Source organism: Onychostoma macrolepis, chromosome 02 (assembly GCF_012432095.1).
Source record: "Onychostoma macrolepis isolate SWU-2019 chromosome 02, ASM1243209v1, whole genome shotgun sequence".
Taxonomy (NCBI): domain Eukaryota; kingdom Metazoa; phylum Chordata; class Actinopteri; order Cypriniformes; family Cyprinidae; genus Onychostoma; species Onychostoma macrolepis.
Genome location: NC_081156.1, coordinates 2,455,801 through 2,477,569, shown reverse-complemented (window position 1 = coordinate 2,477,569; position 21,769 = coordinate 2,455,801). Strand labels below are relative to the sequence as shown.

The window sequence follows — 21,769 nt, the reverse complement described above, 5'->3', positions numbered from 1 at the left end:
CGAATATTTTTAAGAACGCACTAAAAATCTACAATAATGCACTGTACACAGCATATACGGCAAGAAACCCCAGAAACAGTAACAATACTGTGAAAACAAAAATGATTTACAGTGATGCTGTTTGCAAGCTTTGACTAGTAAGCTCTCTGACCATCCAATCAAAAGCCGGGTAAATTGCTGACGTTATCATAAGCCTGCTAAATTGCCCTGGTGCTGCCAGCTCGAAATTTGATTGGTTAAAACAACGGTTTCATTGCCATTGATTTTAAGCTAGACGCCTGCACTGTTGATTCTGAAGGCCTTAGGCAGATTTCTATGATCCTGGCCGATTGCCGAAATATAATTGGATAAAAGCTCTAATGAAAATATACACTACTGGAAGCAGTGCAACCGAGAGAAAAGATATGAAATAAAGAGAATAGACTATTGGAAATAATTTAATACACATTCATGGAAAAATATATTAAAACTAAATCAGTGATTCTGATAGTGTTTAGGCCAGCAGAGAAGGCTTTGCTGGCCCTGACGGCCCACCACAAGTGAAGCATCTTTTTGAATGAAAAATAAATGTAAAATGGCTTATAAAATAAGTGCAGCCTTTATCAGTGACTTTCAAAAACATTAATCAATTTTACAGACCACAATCTTTTGAACAGTAGCATTTAAATAAAAAGTACAAATATTTTCAGCAAATCAAAAGGTAAATCAACAATCAACACTGCTGACTGGTCTTTACACTTGGCTTGATAAAGAATTTTTCCACATTGAATATCACCTTACTGAGGCAACCCAGTGTTGCTTTATAAAAAGTGAGAGCCAAACAAACGATCCAAGAAGCAATATCATTAGACCAATCACAAATAAAGCTGTCAAAGCCCTCATGAGTGAAACTCCTGAACTCTATAAACTTAATGTGTGGGTCTGGATTTTTACAGGCCTAAAGATGATATTTTTTCTTTTCATATCCAGTTCATGATTGGAGTCAAAGAGTAATGTATATTTTCCATATTTTATCAACCATATATTGTGTCTATCATGAAATTTTCACCAAATACTATTTATGTACTTTGTCTATTGACACCAGACCATCATAAAAGCAGAGATTCTTTTATTTGCTTCTGTTTTCAGTCAAGCCTTTATGTCATGCCTTTTTTGTGATTATCACCAAATCTTGACCTAAATGTACATTCTCTTCTCACCTGTACATGAGGTTTAGAGAGCAGGTATAACAACTCTGTTGTCTCTGGGCTGGCGACAACACAGTGCAGCTCTTCTGCCAACTGGAATGAAAAATAAGAAGCATTTAAACATTTAATAATGTCGATATGGTATAACAGGCAAATGTCTCTGACCAGCCCATTTGGCTTAGTTTATGCTCCAGGTATCATGAACTGATCTGGTGCCAGTTTGCTTTGGCAATGCTCAGGGGTCTGGTTCAATCTATCCCAACCCACTTGACAATATTATGCGAATGTTTGCATAGCAGGTCAAAAAGCCACAGTACCAGGAGCCCTGGAGAAATAGCTGTTTCTGTTGTGGTTCAGCCAAGCAACAACCAACTTGACTGAATGCGGTTCTGAGTGACACTGGACCTGACATTAAACATTCATTAAATCCCCAAAACTGAAATTTTACACTGAGCTGCGACGTAAGGAAAATGCTTTTAACGGCTTAATGCTCCAAAATGTCCTCCTCGTTTTCAGTCCTAGAGAAGATGGAAAGTGATATCACTTTAAAACTACGCTTTGCCTTAATGAAATACAGCATGCACAGTCAAGAGTCTCTTAAGAGTCCTTTAAGAGTCTCTGCAGAATTGAGTTGATAAAGACAGAGCTGATTGTTTTTGCAAGGTGTGCAAGGAAGAGGAAAAATTTTAGTTTTATAATAGAAATGTGAATACTGTTGAAGGGAGATAACTGTAATGATGAAAGATAGAGGTTGAAGTGTAATCCAACTGTTTTTGTGATGAAAATACTTCACAAAAAGCAAAACACCAATTAACAATTTTTTAGTCAGTAGTACTGCTTACCAAAATTATAATTAAATATATTTTAAAATGTCATTTATTCTTGTGTCATCTCATTACATCAGTCTTCAGTGCCACATGATCCTTCAGAAATCCTTCTAATATTTCCATTTGGTATTCAAGAAACATTCATTAGCACTAAACAGTTTTCTTAAAAGTATTTACTGTAAATTTTGATTTATTATAAATAAACAAACAAACAAACAAACAAACAAACAAACAAATAAATAAATAAATAAATAGATAGATTCTTACCCAAAACTTGTGAAAGGTATATTGTTTCACATTTTTGGAGGGGGATGGGGAGGGGAGGGGAGGGTGATTAAGCAGCAAAAACTCTATTATAATAACATATTATTTATAATAAGAAATTTTTTTTCTTCTTGAGCACCAAATCCGGATATTAGGACACCATTACACCAACAGTGACTTTCTAAATAATTAGGAACCTTGTGATGATTATGAACCTTGCTTTGTACATTGGGGCTGTAGCATTTGGACCAATCAGAAACACAATTTTTCATTAGATTTAACAAAACAATTAGTCATTAGATTAACAAATAACCACAGACCCCTCACCTAATATACATACTGGGTGCCAGTATGTCTGTGAATGACTCCAGGCCCCCGGTTACCATAATAACCAGAATACCTCATCCAGACCAGATAAACTTTACGACCTAATGGCATGTTGAGAGTTCTCCCTCTCATCATCTTTGAACCTTAGGAAAGACATTATGCCACAAAATTGACTTTTCTCTAATTAATTAATAGAAAAACCTTTCTTTGAATGAACACACATATCCTTCAGGTCATTGTGTATATTATTACTGTTCTTGTATATGTTCTTTTGTGTTGTATACTGTTTTATGCATGCTTATGGTAGATCACTAGTTAATATCACCTCACTTATGCCATGTTTGGTCTCTATCAGTTCGTCTTTGGATGATCTGATCTAGAGTGAATTTTACAGGTTGACACCTATATTAGTGACCTAAAAATCTTTAGTAGTTTTTGCATTAACCCCCGGGCAAATTACATATGCAAATTACCATGTTCAGAGACAAAGAGTCGTAAACTTTCCCTCCAAAAGTGAAAGTCACCATTGGCTCTTTGACTCCCTAGAGGTGTGACCTCTATATCAGATATAGACTTTCCTTGACTTTCCATTCAACCAAAGATCCTTGGATCTCCGCAGATCTCTTTCTCAGCTCTTTTTTACTTTCTACCTGGGAAGAAACTCCCAATCACCATCGAGTCAGGACATCTTTTGAATTCATCACTCTTCAACCCGGAAGAACGTGATCACGAGTCCAAAACCTTGAAACCATCAAGACTTTCATCCGAGACTGCATCCGGACACTTGTCAGCGACAAAGGCAATGCAAGTATTGTACATTTAACTAAACAAAACAGAGGTTTAGTATAAGCTATAGACCCGATTATAAACGGTGCTGATGGTTTTACTCAGGTGGTTAACTGACTCTTTCCATAACTGCATTCTCTGGTTTCTCTATTGGCTTCATTCATCCACTTTAGCTCCCCTTTTGTATGTACGCATGAGTGTATGTATGTTTGTTAGACTAGTTGGTGTTAGTGTTTAGTTAACAAAACTTGGTTTCACTTTATTTTGATGGTCCCTTTAATACATTCTATTGATTATAAGTAATGTTGCACCTACATTTCTACTGACTCCCATTAGAGTGTTAGTAGTGTATTAGTTGACTGGTAGGGTTAGGGTTAGATTAAGTTGACACGTTCTTGCAAAGTTACTTATAGTCAGTAGAATATCTGTTGGGAGACCAACACAATAAGGAGTTGGTAGATATGAAGCAGACAGTCAACTAATACTCTTATGAGAGTTTGTTGACATGTAGTTGCAACATTACTTAGTGTCAACAGAATGTTCAAAAGGGACCATCAAAATAAAGTGTTACCCAAAACTTTTGTTTCTGATTCTGCTTATAGATAATGTGCCTTTACGATTTTGATCCTTACTACATGCTCTAATGCATTCATGCTTAGGAAAGTATTTTCTGTGGCCACGAAAATATCTGAACTGTTGATATGAACTTACACTAAATGTTCGCTGGACAAACAGATTAGTTGATGGAAATTTAATTCTACTACAGTTGTTACTGGCAGCTGATATAAATAATTGTACATTTCGCATTCTGTTGGAATTAAAAAGCGCTAACTTCTCCCCACCACCTCTTAGGAAATATAAAATAAAAATCGATTCTGAGGTAAACCAATCGATTTTTAAATAGTTTTTAAAAGAATCACGATAGTTAGGTGAATCAATTTTTTTTCCTCCCACCCCTAGTGACAATGGTCAGTCTTGTTCCGGGAATATACAATGAATGTCATTGATGTAAACCAGGACAAAAAGATGGAGGTACTCCTGGATCACCATACTCATGGACCCTTGGAATACAGAGGGGGCACTGACCAGGCCACTACTGAGGCATGACGCAGTAGAGTAGGGGCCACAAAAGCTGTTTTCCATTCAAATTTATTATCCGAATTAAGTTGTATATGCTTCAAAGGTCGAGCTTCATGAAGATGATAGCTTCACACAACAATTCCAAAGTAGCCAGGATGAGTGGAAGAAGGTACCTGTATTTCATAGTAAGCTTGTTAAGAGACTGGTGATTGATACGGATACTCTGTACTTTTTCACCACAAATAAGAAACTAGAAGCAGCAGGGTATGTTGGTGGATGAATGTAGCCCTAGGGTAGTGCTTCTTCCAAGTACTCTTCCATGGACTTCTGTTCAGGAATGACAGTTAATAAATCTTTTCTGTAGGCACTGGTTCAACGGGCAGTAGATCAACAGTGCAGCCCCATTGTCAGTGAGGTGGTAATTTGGAGGCTTACTTGGGGCAGAAGACTTCCTTGAAGTGAGAAGTACAGGAAGGATCTTTGACAGACTTTTGTTCGATTGGGCTCTCAATAGGGATGGAATTTACTTCAAGCACAGACAACTTGGATGGAGGAACTGATGGAAAGCAATAAATGATATACTGAGGACCCCACTTCAGGATATGTCCAGTAGACCAGGATACTATAGGTGAATCCTTAACGAGCCATGGGTGCTCCAAGATGATGATCACTGTTGACTTTTCCAGAACCAGGAAAGTGATGTCTTCTACTTGCAAGCAGCCCAACAGCAGCCTTATTGGACCCACACAGTGACAGTGTCACGGAATTCTCCAAAACAAGCAGATCCAAAAGCAGCATTTATTGTAAAAAAAAATTCCCAAAACAAAGAATTATCCAAATCAGCGCAAAACAGAGCATCAGAAAACACATAACAGAAAATAATAAACCAGCAACCAAAGACACAGAGAACTGGGCTTATATGAGGATAACTTAACAAGGAAATGAGACACAGCTGAATAAAATTAGACTTAATTGTCAAAGCAAAGGGTTATGGGAACTTAAGTCCAGAGAAACAAACACAATAAAGAAACGTGCCCTCTAGTGGCCTTAAATGGGCACAACGACCGGACATTGTGACATTACTTCCCCTTTAAGGAGTGGATATCAGACGGCAGCTCAGCAATGGTCTCCTTGACCGTAAAAGGGCAGACTAAAAGTTCAGGAGTGAACTCATAAACTTGAGTGGGCTCTGGAGCGGACTCATAGACTGGTGCAGGCTCGGGAGTGAACTCATAAACTGGAGCAGGCTCATAGACTGAAGAGAACTCTGGAATGAACTCGTAGACTTGATTGGGCTCTGGAGCGGACTCATAGACTGGTGCAGGCTCGGGAGTGAGCTCTGGAGTGGACTCTGAGGGCTCCCGGACTGGAGCAGAATCTGAGGGCTCCCGGACTGGAGCAGAATCTGAGGGCTCCCGGACTGGAGCAGACTCTGGAGGATCCCGGACTGGAGCGGGTTCATGAGTGGACTCTGAGGGCTCCTGGGCAAGAGCGGGCTCTGGAGTGGACTCTGAGGGCTCCCAGACTGGAGCAGACTCTGGAGTGGACTGTGAGGGCTCTCGGACTGGAGCGGGCTCATGAGTGGACTCTGAATGCACCCAAGCATGCAGGACAGTGCAGAGGCCAAAGGCAAAGACGGCCTTTTTGATAATGGCAGCAGCAGTGAAATTGGGCCATTCTGTGGCGAGTTCTGAGACCACCAGAGTCAGGTCCTCCAGGACCACCAGATTCGGGACCACTGGAGTCAGATCCTCCAGGACCACCAAACTCAGGACCACTGAAATCGGGTCCTCCAGGACCACCGGACTCGATATCACCGGAGTCAGGTCCTCCAGGACTACCAGACTCAGAACCACCGGGGTAATCATTGCTGCCATCTTCCTCCTTGACCTTCGCTTGCGAGACAGAGACTGTGAAGATTCACTATCAGCTGGAGCAGACTCGGGTATCTCCGGGGGCACTGTAATCGGCTCAGATCAACATGATGCTACTAAATTGCGGTAACAGAGATAATCAATAAAACTCCAAAAGTCAGGAGTTTTAAGCCTCTCCATCTCCCAAGGAGGCAAGGGATTGTCTAGGCAACCATTAAAAATCTTGCTGAGCTCAGAATGCCAAAGTTCCAATCCTACCACCAATGTCCAAAAAGTCTGTGCCAGTCCATCCACTTGCATCCCCTGTTGCCGAAGATCCGCCAACATCCTAAGCTGAGCTTTCCGCACTTTCTTAGAAACAGGAGGAAGAATTCGAATGCCCATGGTCCACAAGTCGATAGCTCAGTCTAGCTGCTGGATCTGTAAATGGCTGGATCTGTAAATGGCTGGTTTATTCTGTCACGGAATACTCCAAAACAAGCAGATCCAAAAGCAGCATTTATTGTAAAAATCCAAAAACAAAGAATGCGCTGATTTGGATTATTCTTTGTTTTTGGATTTTTACAATAAATGCTATAATAATAAACCAGCAACCAAAGACACAGAGAACTGGGCTTATATGAGGTTAAGTTAACAAGGAAATGAGACACAGCTGAATAAAATGAGACTTAATTGTCATTGCAAAGGGTGATGGGAACTGAAGTCCAGAGAAACAAACACAATAAAGAAACGTGCCCTCTAGTGGTCTTACATGGGCACACCAACCAGACATTGTGACAGACAGATTGTGCCATGACAGAGGTTTTCCTATTATTGAGAAGATCTTGTATGGAGATTCACAGGGATTATTCAGAGCGTTCCAGATATTAAGTTGCCGACTGACCCTGAATCTATAAAAGCAGAAACAGATAGAGAGGCATTGGAGACAGTAAGAGTTACAATGGTGGCTAAAGGCTTGGCATGGAGATTACAATAAGTGATGAAACTCACTAAAGGTTGTGGGGGCTTGATGGGACATGTAGATACCACATGTCTAACTGTTCTGTAATATAGATAGAGATGAAGGGTATGCCAGCATTGACCCTCTGCCGAGGGCAAGTGTCAATCTGCATCGGTTTGTGGCCTGGTTCTGGAGACTCAAACGAAGCTGGCTGGGAATGAAGATAGGAGGTGCAGGTGAGATGTATCATTGAAGCAATTCTTCATCCAGTGAGCCACGCGATGGACAGCTGAATGAATCATGCAAGCCCACTGGAGTTGTTGTAAGCAGTGTGTTGCAGCCGTAACACTAGTTCCAGTCCTTTTTGGTATGTTGCCAACAATGTTGGCTCATTCCAGTCACTGGCAAGTGTGAGGGTCAAAAACTTTAAAGCATAATCTATAATTGAGGTTTTCCTTGACGTAACTGATAGAGTTGTTCACTGACTGAAGTATCACCAAAAGGACGTTCAAAAACCTCATAGTAATGGGATATGAAGTTCTGACTTGACTGAGTGGCAGGACCAGCTTGATTCCATATCGTTTCTGCCCATTGGAGAGCTCTTCATTAAAATGGATCAAGGGAGCGGTGTCTGCAAGGTTCATGATGAGTTGTGGTCTGGCCATCTGTCACAGAACACCAAACACAGTAGACAAAATGTTAGGAACCCAATCGAAGGTATTTATTGCACAGTTGTAGAATAATGACAGCTAAGTAAATGAGCAGAGATAGAGATATTGCAGATATAGAGCAGCAATACTAATAATGATGTCTTTCGTAGGATATCAGAGCAGCATACTACAAAGGGGAGCAGAAGAGACAAATACATACACAGGAGAGTACTTATGGAGATGTAGGAGATCGCTGGAGATAACGCTGGAGATTGCTGGAGTTAACGTTGGAAATCACTGGAGACAACACAGGAGATATTGTTGTCTGGCTACTAGTTTCTCTCTGTAGCAGTCCAAACTCAATATTTGAGCAAAGTAAACAGAAATTATTATTGTTCACATTCACAATAGTACATGTAGCATTTGGACCAATCAGACACACAATTTTTCATTAGATTTAACAAAATCAATTAGTCATTAGATTAACAAATAGTTACAGACCCCTCACCCAATACACATACTGGGTGCTAGCATGTCTGTGAATGACTCCAGGCCCCCGGTTACCATGGCAACCAATCTGATAACACTAGTTTTATTGCTCAAAGGAATGCGGGCAGAGCAACACTCATTTTATTTCCCCTTAGGAAAGAAGCATAATGCCCATAAAATGGACTCTTCTCTAATTAATTCATAGGAAAACCTTTCTTTGAATGAACACACATATCCTTCAGGCCATTGTGTATATTGTTACTGTTCTTGTATGTGTTCTTGTGTATTGTATCCTGTTTTATGCATGCTTATGATAGATCACTAGTTAATATCACCTTACTTATACCATGTTTGGTCTCTATCAATTTGTCTCCGGATGATCTAATTGAGAGTGTATATTATATGTTGATACCTACGTAACATATTAGTATTCTAAGAATCTTTAATAGTTTGTATATCAACTTCCAATCCAGTTCATATGCAAATTATCATGCTCTCAGACAAAGGGTCATAAAACCCCCCAGTATTTCCAAACTCCCGCTTGGAAATTCAGCCTTTCTCATTGGTCAAGCCCATCCTGAAAGACGTGACTCTTCTCAGAGCTTAAAGGGCTCACGCACAGTTCCGCTGGTCTCTTCTGCTAAAGCTCTTCTGCTAAATCTCCTGACTGCTGCCCGTGTGGAGAGCCTAAGCCGGTGTGGGCGTACCCGGTGGGCTCCAACATATTCCAGTCTGCTGTTCTGTTAGATCCTAAGAGGATGAGAAGGATGTGAGCTCCTCAGCGACCCTTAAGTTTTGCACCAGGCCTTCGGCCTTGACTTTCCATTCAGCCAAGATCCTCGGATCTCAGCAGATCTCTTTCTTAGCTCTTTTTTCACTTTCTACCTGGGAAGAAACTCCCAATCACCATCGAGTCAGGACATCTTTGGAATTCATCACTCTTCAACCCGGAAGAACGTGATCGCGAGTCCAAAACCTTCAACCAAAACCATCAAAACTTTCATCCGAGACTGCATCCGGACACTTGTCAACGACAAAGGCAATGCAAGTATCGTACATTTAACTAAACAAAACAGAGGTTTAGTATAAGCTATAGACCCGATTATAAACGGTGCTGATGGTTTTACTCAGGTGGTTATCTGACTCTTTCCATAACTGCATTCTCTGGTTTCTCTATTGGCTTCATTCATCCACTTTAGCTCCCCTTTTGTATGTACGCGTGAGTGTATGTATGTATGTTTGTTTGTTTGTTTAGATTAGTTATGTGTGTTAGCGTCTAGTTAATAAAAGTTGTGTGCACAAATTACATGAGTTTCTGGTTCTGCCTTGCAAATTAATGTCTTAATTTCGATTTTGACCCTCGCTTCATGCTCTAATGCATTAATAGGAAAGTATTTTCAGTGGCCACGGAAATATCCTTTCTTAGAGTTGATATGAACATACACTGAATGTTCGCTGGATCATAGATCATAATTAATTGTAATTAATTGTAATTATTTACATACATTTCCCTTTTGAGCTAATTTGCTACATGCACATTTAATGCCATATAATAATATAAATTATATTTAACAAATAATCTGTATTAAAACCTGAGCTTTTTATCAAATCTTTCCTTACTTCCTGAAACAAGTCACTGACGTAGCAATATTGGCTCAACCAGTGATGTGAATTTAGGACAGGACTATTTATTTCTTTGACCAATGCAGATGATAGGGTTTTTCGGAAAACTTGTTTGAAACAATAATTATTTTTTAACTAATTTCCAGTTTGTCATGCTGGTGGTGCAGAAATTATACACTGCAGTTTTAAAGAGCTAAGGGAAAATTGGGTCATGCTGGGCATTGACACACAAAAATGGCATTTTGGCCTTGAATATAAATAGGTACGGCCAAATTAAAAAAAATAATAATAAAAAATGCAATAAATAAATGAGTGTCTGTGAAGCTACACATGTATTTATGTGACACTGGGGTGTTCACAAGTAATCCCTTCCAGTACATTTCAAACCGACAACACTAAACAGACTAAAGGTCTTGCAACTGAATCCCGTCCCAGCTCTGCTGGATTGTCTGATCACTCTGGTCTGGAGACAAAAACCACTAGATGCCCCAGAGGAGAACTTACGTCCCGAGCCAGGCCCTGTGCACTTTCCAACAGTGGAGCAGGCCGCTGGGCTCTGTACTTCTGCAGCCTGTCATAGACCTGTGAGGAGAAGAGAAGTGGCATTAGACTGCCGTCTGATTCCCAGAGGGTTACTGTTCACCCTGTTGACCCTCACCCCTGAAATTCATCTAGTAGCAAAATGTTTCTCTGCATTATGTGAGTGATATATCACACAGTCTGATAAGCAGAAGTATTCGAAGGGTAATATATCAGTCAAATCTATAAAAAAAACAAAAACAAAAAAAACCCCAAGGAATTTTGTTTGTTTATTGTTTATCTGTCTGTCTATCCATTGGCTGGACTGTATGGTGTAGGCAATGCTAAAGCTATTAGAATATCAGCCAAGAAAGATGTAATCATATTTATGGCCCTCACACAGCTAACAGAGCTCATAAAGACGAACATGTTTCATAACAGATGTATTAAGTAAAACAATTTTACATTTTTTAAAAGATGATGTCACACACTAAAACCAGATACATTTTGGCTTGTAGGTTTGGGGCCACATTCTTTGTTAACACAAAACTGCACGTAAAGCACCTTAACACACTTGCTATAGATGTTTCTTGCTGTTTCTTAATGCAAATCAATGTGTCAAATATCACACCTTAAATATAGGAAGCAAATAATCTAAATACATATGTTTAAATGGTAACACTTTACAATAAAGTTCATTATTTAAACATTAGTTAATGTATTAACTAACATGAACTAACCATGAGCAATACATTTGTTACTGTATTTACTAATCTTCGCTAACGTTAGTTAATAAAAATACAGATGTTCATTGTTAGTTCATGTTAGTTCACAGTGCATTACCTAATGTTAACAAGATTTTAATAATGTATTATTAAATGTTGAAATTAACATTAACAAAGATTAATAAACGCTGTATAAGTGCAGTTCATTATTAGTTCATGTTAACTAATGTAGTTAACTAATGAACCTTATTGTAAAGTGTTACCGTTTAAATAAATATATTAAATATTTATTTCCACAATAAGGGAATTGCCATTTTGTGAACCCAATGATATATTGCACAAAAACAAACTGTTATGATGATGTATATTCTGACTCAGACTGCATATTTATTTCAGATTCTTTTGGTACATTTATTGTAAAGTTTCTTATTGTTTGTAATGGCAATATAATTGCTTATTTTCCAACACAAAAAAGCTCTGATTTCCTGTACAGTCATATGGCAAAAAAGCAAAAACTTTCTCTTTGTGCATTCTTAGTATAATCCTTTAGTTGCATGTTTGTGTTCGCTGCTGAGATGGACTCTGACATTAGTTGTTGTGTGGTGAGAATTGGTATATCAATTTAAGACATTTCAGACTCATGCTGAAATGTCTTGCACATAAAGTAAATTCATAGCTTGCCTCTGGAGATATGCTTGTCGATGTAACAAACACTTTTCTTTTTAATGGCCCCTCAACAGGTGTGTGTGGGGAAAGTTTCAAGCAGCAGTTTACTGCGGTTTCACATGCTATAATTAATCTAAAACTATTTTAGAATTATTCTATAATCATTGCATGTAGGTTTCTTTCGACCTCATTTTAATTTAAAACTACGTGAAATGTTTGTATTTTAAAAATTGCTCTCATTTTTCATAAAATGAACTATATGATTAAATTACAGTACAGAAAACATACTTTCCTATATACATACTGTACATACACAAGCATTCAAAAGTCTGGTTCTAGCAAAATGTTTTAATGTTTTTGAAAGAATATCTTATGTTCACCAAGGCTGCATTTATTTGACCAAAAATAAAATAAAACCAGAATGTGAAACTTTATTATAATTTAAGATTAATACAGAGTTGTCATGATTTTATATATCTTCCTTTTAACAAATCGATATCAATTCTTAAATCCCAAGATCTACCTTTTAATCTTTTTTTTTTTTCAGTTAATGCATGAATAAAACCTCACTAGACATTATAGTTCTCCTGCTGTGCAATAATAAGCTTTGCGTTTTGTTATTTTCGATAAGAATCAAAATGTCATCTTTCAAAATTTCCATTTTATCAGGAAATTCAAACAATAAATGTCATTTTGACACTCTTTGATGTGATGTCATACATAGCTATACAGGTGACTCATTTCAAACCACAGCATGGAGCTTGAGTGAACGCGATCATCTCTTCCTCTTTACTACTAGTTAGAGTACAAAATAAACATGACTGTATATATATCCGTATATTTTACCTGTTACTAGGGGTGTAACGATTCACTCATTTTCTTGATGCATCGATTAGAAACCCTGACGATGCATATGCATCGTTTATGAATTGTTGTCGTGAATCATTGATTTCAGCCATTAATCGATTTAAAATGCTACGAATCTAATGATTCGTGATTTCTATAGAGATTCACTGCTTCAAAATTGATACACATTAAATTACTACAAGCACAAATTAATGGAGACATTGAATAGCGTAGTTCGTGCACTCACATCTCTCGTTCACGCTGATGCGTTTGCGCTCTGTACACCGAAACATTTTCTGACCAGCCAAATTGAGCCCATGTGTGATATCTCCTTAGTACTCGTGGCCAGTATTGCTAAAGTAAAATAGTTTTACTTAGTAAAGTAGTTTTACTTTTATGTAGTTTTTCAATGGCTCCCGGTCATACCATTGAAATTACATGAGCAATTGAAGGCTGCACATTTGGACAGAGCAAAAACAATGTAAGTGTCTAAAACAGGGATAGGCAACATCGGTCCTGGAGTGCCGATGTCCTGAAGAGTTTAGCTCCAACCCTAAAAAAGACTCACCTGTAGCCCTAGTAATCCTGAAGAACTTGATTAGCTTGTCCAGGTGTGTTTTATTAGGGTTGGAGCTAAACTCTGCAGGACATCAGCACTCCAGGACCAACGTTGTATATCCCTGGTCTAAAAGCATACGTACAGTTCCACTGAATGATAAATAACAATAAATCATTCAAATTACAAGTACACTTACATATTTAAGTGCTTAATAAAAATACCCTGCAATTGCCAAACTGGTAAACTTAAAGTCTGCTAAATTGGAACAACTAATTTTTTACTTAATGCACTTTAATTGTGAGGAAGTAGTGCTGAAGAACAACTAAAGATATAATGAAGTACATTTGATTGTGCTAAAAGTGAAACTATTGTAAGCATACTTCAGGTACGCTATCACAATATTTTGCATTTAAAGACCGATATTATTCAAAGATCATACAATCCTCATCAACAGTGACATTAAAACACGTTTTAAGCTTAATATGAAGAAATGTGCATTTAGGGGAATTTAGGGGAAGCATTTTAATAATCCTGTGATTGCACTTAAAGAATGCAGAATCGAATCATTAATCAAATTATCACATCGAATTTAACTGTGAATTGGATCGAATCGAATCATTCTGAATTTGCAAAAATCGTTCTTGAATCGAATTGTTTAATTGAATCATTTAATTGAATCAATTCGCTGTTTATCCAAAGATTCACAGCCCTACCTGTTATGTCTTAAATATTTAATGTTTCTTTAAATAAATCTGTCATGAAAAGTTATAACAACCACTGTGTAAATGAATAGACCTAGCCTTTAAATCAACAACGAATCAGAGTAGAAACATAAGAATTTTATAATTAGATGTATAGGGTAATTTAAAAACTACCTTAAGTACAATTTACATGTTTGCATACATTTTTATTTGAGTGTTGATAAAAAATATTGAATTGAATTTGGACTAGTTTGGAATAATTGTTAATTTTAACCTTTAATATTATAGCCATGTGCAAGTAGTAGGGCTTCCTTTATACATCATTAGCTGAGTATTAGCTAAAATTATTTAAAGACAGAGCCACAATTCTCCCTGCTGTACTATTTGTGATGATGTAAAGGTTTGTACTGTCTCTTGTCACTGATCACTTAAATGCATCCTTGCTAAATAAAATATTAAAGTATAATAAAAATAAAAATTCTTCATGGATATTTTGTCCTCATGAACCTCATGGATGTGTTTCATTTTATCTGCACATGTTTGCATGTGCATTGTGTTTTACAATATATCATGAGGTAAAAGCCATAAATGCTACTGGTATTTAATGTACTGTAGGTATTCATTATTATGTTATATAATATTGTTTCTGGCATGCATTTGAAGTATTTTTGTACCAATGATAGGAATAACTATTTTTGAGCGGTTATGCTGTTTCTCTAAGGAAAGCGAAAAGTCAGATTGATTGGAAAATATGATCCTTCCTTAGCATTCAAAGAGCAACATCCAGAAGGAGCACTGAACACTTCACAGATCCACGTGACTCATGGAACAGAGCACCCAACAGTCCAGCTGAGCTGTATTTGGGCTTTTATCACAGTCTCCCCTTCCCCTTCGACCTCTCCTGCCTTTCTCCTCGCCTCCCCCTTTCTCCGTGTCGCAGACAGCATGTGCTGGATTCATTAGACCCGTCTGCCAGCAAATGATGATGCTGGGTGTGCACTTGCTGCAGTGTTTGGAGAATTCAGCTTTCAAAAGATTTCATTCTAAAGTGTGCCTGGTGCCCGTAACTAAAACAGAGTGAGTCAATGAGTGAATGATTAACCCTCTGGTGGTCTCTGGTCATTTTAGACCGAAAAACTGTATGTTCGGATGTAGCCTCTGAATGGTATGAAACTTGGTGACTTTTGTGGCACCTATGATATCTAAGAAAAACTGCTAAATGGTCTTTAAAAAAGAAGTCACACTTGTAATCTTCATAGTTAAAACAAACAAACAAACAAACAAACAAAAAAAACAGACCTTTTTTGTTGTTGTTGGTGTACAATGCACAAATCACCCACAGTTAAAAAATAATAATAATAATAAAAATAAAAGACAATCTTTAATGTCTAGATATACAGTATATCCAAATGCAAAACCTAATAAAATTCATTAATATGTTTGAAAATACTCTCAGAAGCAACTAGGGAATACACAGCCCCATGAAGTGAATGACTGGACAAATATGTGATTGAAATGAGTGATTGAAGTGAGTAATTCACTCAATGAATGAAGGAAGGAACTGAAATATGAAATTGTTTCCCAGTCACCAAAAAACAAACAAGAAGAACAACAAAACATTAAAGCTTTCCCATGACTTTGTCGCTTTTTCCTTTTAACATTGTGAAGGGCTCACTCTGCTTTGGGCCTTCATAAACATACAGTAAATCTTTTTAAACTACTGAAGACACACTTTGTATCTCTAAACTATGTGTGTATTTTGACTTAGATGCTGTTACATCCCACAACCTCATCATCTGCAGAAAGAAATTGCCACTCAAAATAAACACATTAAAGGCATTATAGAATGGAACTTGACCGGATATTACTGGAACTTGATTGCATCATTTTCATTGCTAATTTTCATTTTGCCATTTTATTTTTTTTTTTTTAGCAAAATCCTAATGGGGGCTACAATATATTATAAGAACAAGCAGATATAGGGTTAAAAACAATATTATTCAATTATAATTATTTATAATAAATTAAAATACTTATTTATAACACTTTTAAGGTCCTCTATAGCACTCTCAAAGCATGATTCTTCATCAAACCTTATAAAAAGGGTTCACCAAAAAGTGTTCTGTTACAAGCCAAAGAACCCTAATCTGGTACCATTCAGAACCATTTCTTTTAAGAGTGATGACTCGATGGAATTCCAGTCTGAAGCTAAACAATCATATTTTGTGTCCATCATGCTCTACACAGTTTTCCATGAAATCTGTCAACTCTAACTGCTCATAATCTGCAGACTGACTTTCTGCAGCTAGTGTTGACTCATCCAAGGTGCAAACCAGGGCAAAAATATGTTCAAAATCATGTAGTGTATTCCAGCCTGAAGTCAGTGAATGCAAAAATTAGTGATTGGGTGAATTAAATGAATGAACGGGTAAGTGAATGACTGATCAAGACAGTGAGTGTATGAATGAGTCAGTGAGTCACAGAATCAGTGAATGAATGAATGAAGAGTGGTTGTGTAAATATGCAGGTGAACCTTCTTATGGTCAAGCCAGCAACTTAATCTAAATAATTTCACCCAATTCAAGTTGTAGCCCTGGTAAGCAGTCAATAAAGTGGGCTAACAACACTCATATACTGATTGCTGCTAAAATAAAAAGTCTGACCTTAATAAGCAGATGCAGAGTATTGCCCATGAGCATGTCCTGTAGAAAAGTGCTGTCCTCTGAGCTGTCCATATGAGACTCCAGCCCATAAAGCAAAGAGGCCAGTAACCTACACACACCTAAAGATGAGAGGAATATGATAAACAGTCTGAATTATTCATTTCTATTCTTATGCTGTACATTTTCTTTAATTTAATTGGCATGTAAATGTAGGACATCAGTGATTTGTCTCATTCACATATTGCCCTCTACTGGCAATAAATTAAGGTTTGCAACTCTCACCCTCTATGGTGAAACTAAAATGGAATGCTTAAATGCAGATCCAGATATAACTGCTTTTTACATACCTTATTATTAACCTAAACTTAAGGGGTAAGGAGAGGTGCACCAGCCTCGAAACTGAGAGGTTTCAAATGAGACACAAAATTCGATCTGACACCACAAACCTTTCATAAAACCTCTGAAATAATGCCATAGAGTAACCACATCCCACAGACTCAAGCCTGCAGCCAAAGTATACACAAGCACCAATTCATGACCCTTAACTATCCTGCTCACCTCCTGGTCCAGATGATGGGTTTATCATGATGATACAGAAAGACAACAAATAAAGGCCCTGCTTATGAAAAAAAAAAAGAAAAAAAAGAAAGAAGAACAAAAAAGGGATTAATGAATTAATATTTAATGTAAAATATTTTGGTATTATTTCATTGTCATACACTACCATTTGGGGTCAAATTGTTGATCAAAAGTAACGGTAAAGACATGTTACAAAGAAAATAAAATCTATTTCAAATAATCACTGTTCTTTTGAACTTTCTCTTCATCACAGAATTATGAAATAAAGAAATAAAGAAAAAAATCCAGAAAGATACTAAGTAGCACAGCATTGATAAATAACAATAAGACATGTTTTTGAGCACCAAATAAGCATATTAAAATATTATCTGAAGGATCATGTTGCACTGAAGACTAGAGTAATGGCTGCTGAAAATTCAGCTTTGCCATCATATAGGAATAAATTACTTATTAAAATATACTCATAAAGAAGATTTTTTTTTTCACATTATATTTCACTATTTTGTTTTGCAGTATTTTTGATCAAATAAATGCAGCCTTGGTGAGCATAAGAGACTTATTTAAAAAACTTATGAACAATAAACTATTATATTATTATAATTGGAAGATTACATGTTGTTCCATTGCTGTAAATATAATTTTTTAATTAAAAATAACAAATTATTTTGTATTTCCAGTCTCAAAAAATTTGTAATGTCATGTTATTATTTACTTCTGCTCACACAAAAAATCATTCATATATACCAAATTAATATCACTAACTGTCAATATGGTCAAACTGCAATAGCACACTGTTCTTTTTGCTGAATCAATAAAAATTGGTTCACTTGGTACTGGATTAAGAATGTCAGTGTTTGACCCAATTTATATGCTTACACTTAACTAGTACGTGGTTTGCATAGTAGGTACATATCATTATTCAAACATCTCTCACAAGACCCAATAAACATTAAAAAAGGGGGGGCTATGACTGGCACAAAACTCTTATTTGTATCATAAATCAAACTTTGCTATTCTACAGCTTACCTGGCCTGCAGAATGAGGTTCCAGTAATGGTCTTGTCTAGTAGTTCACTTCTAAACTCTGCATGAAGTGTGACAGAGGCTCACTCACAAACTATCAGGCAGATTGATCATCATCAATAATGACCTAAATGGAACAGACAAGCAGACACATTCAATAAAGCAGCACAGCATTTGACCTCTTTAGCTCCAATATAGCACAAATAAACCACAGCCTTCTGCAACAGCAAAACAGACACAAATTTGAAAAAAAAAATTCTGTAGTTTAAACAATGTTTGAACTACATTTATTTTCTGACCTGACTGACTACTGACTATTTTATGTAAATAGTTGATAAAATGGCCTTGTCGCACCTTACAGTCCAGTTATAGAAAAAAATCAAAGAACACCAGAGATGTTGCTCTTGTGCTGGACTGGTTTACAACCAATGCAATTTAACAAATAAACTAAAAACAATATTAATTTTTTTAAATTTATTTATATATATATATATATATATATATATATATATATTTTTTTTTTTTTTTTTTTTTTTTTGTGTGTTAGTACAACCTGAATTCTGGAAATGTTGGAACGTTTTTAAAATTTGAATAAAATGAAAACTAAAAGACTTTCAAATCACATGAGCCAACATTTTATTCACAATAGAACATAGATAACATAACAAATGTTTAAACGGATAAATTTGACACTTTTACCCACTAAATGAGCTCATTTAAAATTTGATGCCTGCTACAGGTCTCAAAAAAGTTGGCAACAAAGGGCGAAGACCTTTGTTGGATGCCTGTGGTCTTCGGGCCCTCGGACGACACTGCATCACTCATCGGCATGATTTTGTCATTGACATTACTAAATGGGCCCAGGAATACTTCCAGAAACCACTGTCAGTAAACATAATCCACCGTGCCATCTGCAGATTCCAATTAAACCTCTATCATGCAAAAAGGTAACCATATGTGAACATGGTCCAGAAGCGCTGTTGTGCCCTGTGGGCCAAGGCTCATTTAAAATGGACTAGTTTAAAATGGACTAGTGCAGGCAGTACCACTAAAGAGAGCTGTAGTGCAGCAGAAAGTGGAAAAGTGTTCCATGGTCAGACGAGTCCAAATTTGACATTCTTGTTGGAAATCATGGACTGAACAAATTGTAAAAATTTCTCAGTTTAAACATTTGTTATGTTCTCTATATTCTATTCTATTGTGAATAAAATATTGGCTCATATGATTTGAAAATCTTTTAGTGTTCATTTTATTCAAATTTAAAAAACGTCCCAACATTTCCGGAATTCGGGTTGTATAAGTCTTAGCTTACCAATAATTATGTTTTGTTTAACAACATATAAATGTATGTAAATGTGGTGAGGGAGGGGTCTTATTTCAAGATAAAACAGTAGATACAATAATAGATAAAATAGTATTGATAAATGGCTAAAATACTATATTTAGTAAAAATTTTCTTATTTCAATAATTGTTTAAAACAATCACTCCAGCAAAGTTTGTAACATTTTCTGTTTATATAATACAGAGATAATATATTTTGATAGATAAAATAATATAAAAATAAAATAAAATAATAAATACATTTTATAATGAAAAATTAAAATTAATAATAATAATAAACTTCTTACACTGCTTGAAGGTGATCTCATAATAATTTATATACCAACAATAAATATGATTTATTTTTTGTAACATCATATGATAAATGTAATATTTTAAAATGAATTCGAAATATTGTGATTATCTCCAATTGTGGACACCCAACATAATAAATGATACTGACTATTTGATTCTGAACATTTACTGTCAACAAACGGAATAGTCAGCCACGTTATTTTTTTATCACGCCAATTATTGGTTCATTTAGCAATAATAGGTGTGCTTTTTACTCCAGATACCTGTTATTATATTTTTCAGAGTATTTCAATTTTCTTCAGTTCTTCAGTTAAGTGGAAACAGGGGGTCCAAACATACTATCATGATCATATTTTAAAAATGTTAATGCCTTTATAAAAAAAAAAAAAAGACTATTTCAAAGAAGACGTAAAATGATCAAATTCAACAATAAACAAGATAAACAATGGATGAATTTAAACATTTTTGTTTATGTAAACAAAAGTTTGCCAGCAATATAAATAAATTAACAATTTATTAATCCTTTGTTAATTTTGTTTTCATAATATGCTTTAATGTAAAAAGTAGTTCATCTTTACTAAATTAAAAACAAATTCTGCTAATTCCATACAAAAGTTTTGGACAATTTTACATTCAAAAAACAAATGAGTCAACAACCCTCTTTTACAAAAGAAACACAAATTTTTGTATTTTTTTTGTCATTGGACTTTACCATTATTGTAGAGTAAACATGACTTTTAACAAGCTGAACAAGGTTAAGAGGCTTTCATAACAGAATTCAGTTCCTTAAATTGGACAGGAATAATGTGGAAAAAGGAAAATGATCAAACATATTCATAAGGTGATTAATATCCCAGTTAAACCAATTCCTTAAAAATAAAGATTTATTTGTAATTATATTTGTAGGCTATTCCAAACGAAAGAAGTGTGAGGAGATAAATTGTGTGAGTAGAAAATTATCCAAGCTAATAGAGCTTGCTGGTGGAATTTGGACAATTTAGGAGGGAGTTTAGAAATATAAAAGTTAACAGAAATTCTGAGCCACCGAACTCAAATGCACAATCAACATTGCGCCGATGTCAAGGACCGCACAACCTGATATTGCCAAGTGCAATGTGTTCCTGGGTCAACATATTTTGTTGACCCTGGAACAACATTTTAATCCAAAAATATAATCTTAACCATATTCCTACACCTAAACCTAACCTTACCCATGAGTAATCCCTAAAATCAGAGGATGTACAAGCACTGATTGTAATCCTAAACTTCACAAAAATTATAAACTGGTTCTTGAAATCTGATTGGTTAATCACAATGTTGTTCCAGGGTCAACAAAGATGTTGACCCAGGAACACATTGCACTTGGCAATATCAGGTTTGGCGTCAAGGACCAGTCAGCCACAGATATTTGGGAAAGAGTTGAGGTGGGTTTGGTGCCATCTAATGGTTTAGAGAAAAATAATTTCAAACGCGCCTTCACCCCTATGCTCCTTTTTAGCCTTGTTGTATCAGAAGAAAGTACCCAGCCAAATTTGCTTTCATCATGAAGTCCTAAACTACATTACGTATACACTGTATAAACATTATGCATATATAGGCCTACTCTTTTCTTACACTATTGAACCTTCTAGCCTATCTAGGCTATGGAGAAACTGAAATACACAACATATTTGCTGAACTCTACTTTGTTTAATAGGATTTTTACTTCTATAAATTAATTTAATATCTTGTAGCTTTAGTTAAACAAGATTAGCACATTTAAACCTCAATTGCTACTGGGTAGCAAAGGAAAAAGCAGCAGAAAAA

The 21,769-nt window shown here is 36.2% G+C and overlaps 1 protein-coding gene across 1 annotated transcript in view; it reads right to left on the bottom strand.

The window, feature by feature from the left end:
* Positions 1-17,334, bottom strand: part of mpp7b (MAGUK p55 scaffold protein 7b) — a 65,624-nt gene extending 48,290 nt beyond the window's left edge. Inside the window, exons 1-4 of the mRNA XM_058793765.1 lie at positions 17,285-17,334; positions 16,727-16,845; positions 10,552-10,629; positions 1,200-1,280 (exon numbers count right to left, since the gene is read on the bottom strand). Of these exons, the coding sequence (XP_058649748.1) occupies positions 1,200-1,280; positions 10,552-10,629; positions 16,727-16,845; positions 17,285-17,312 (306 nt within the window). The 5' untranslated portion in view covers positions 17,313-17,334. The remainder of the gene's footprint in view (positions 1-1,199; positions 1,281-10,551; positions 10,630-16,726; positions 16,846-17,284) is intronic.
* Positions 17,335-21,769: the final 4,435 nt, after the last annotated feature.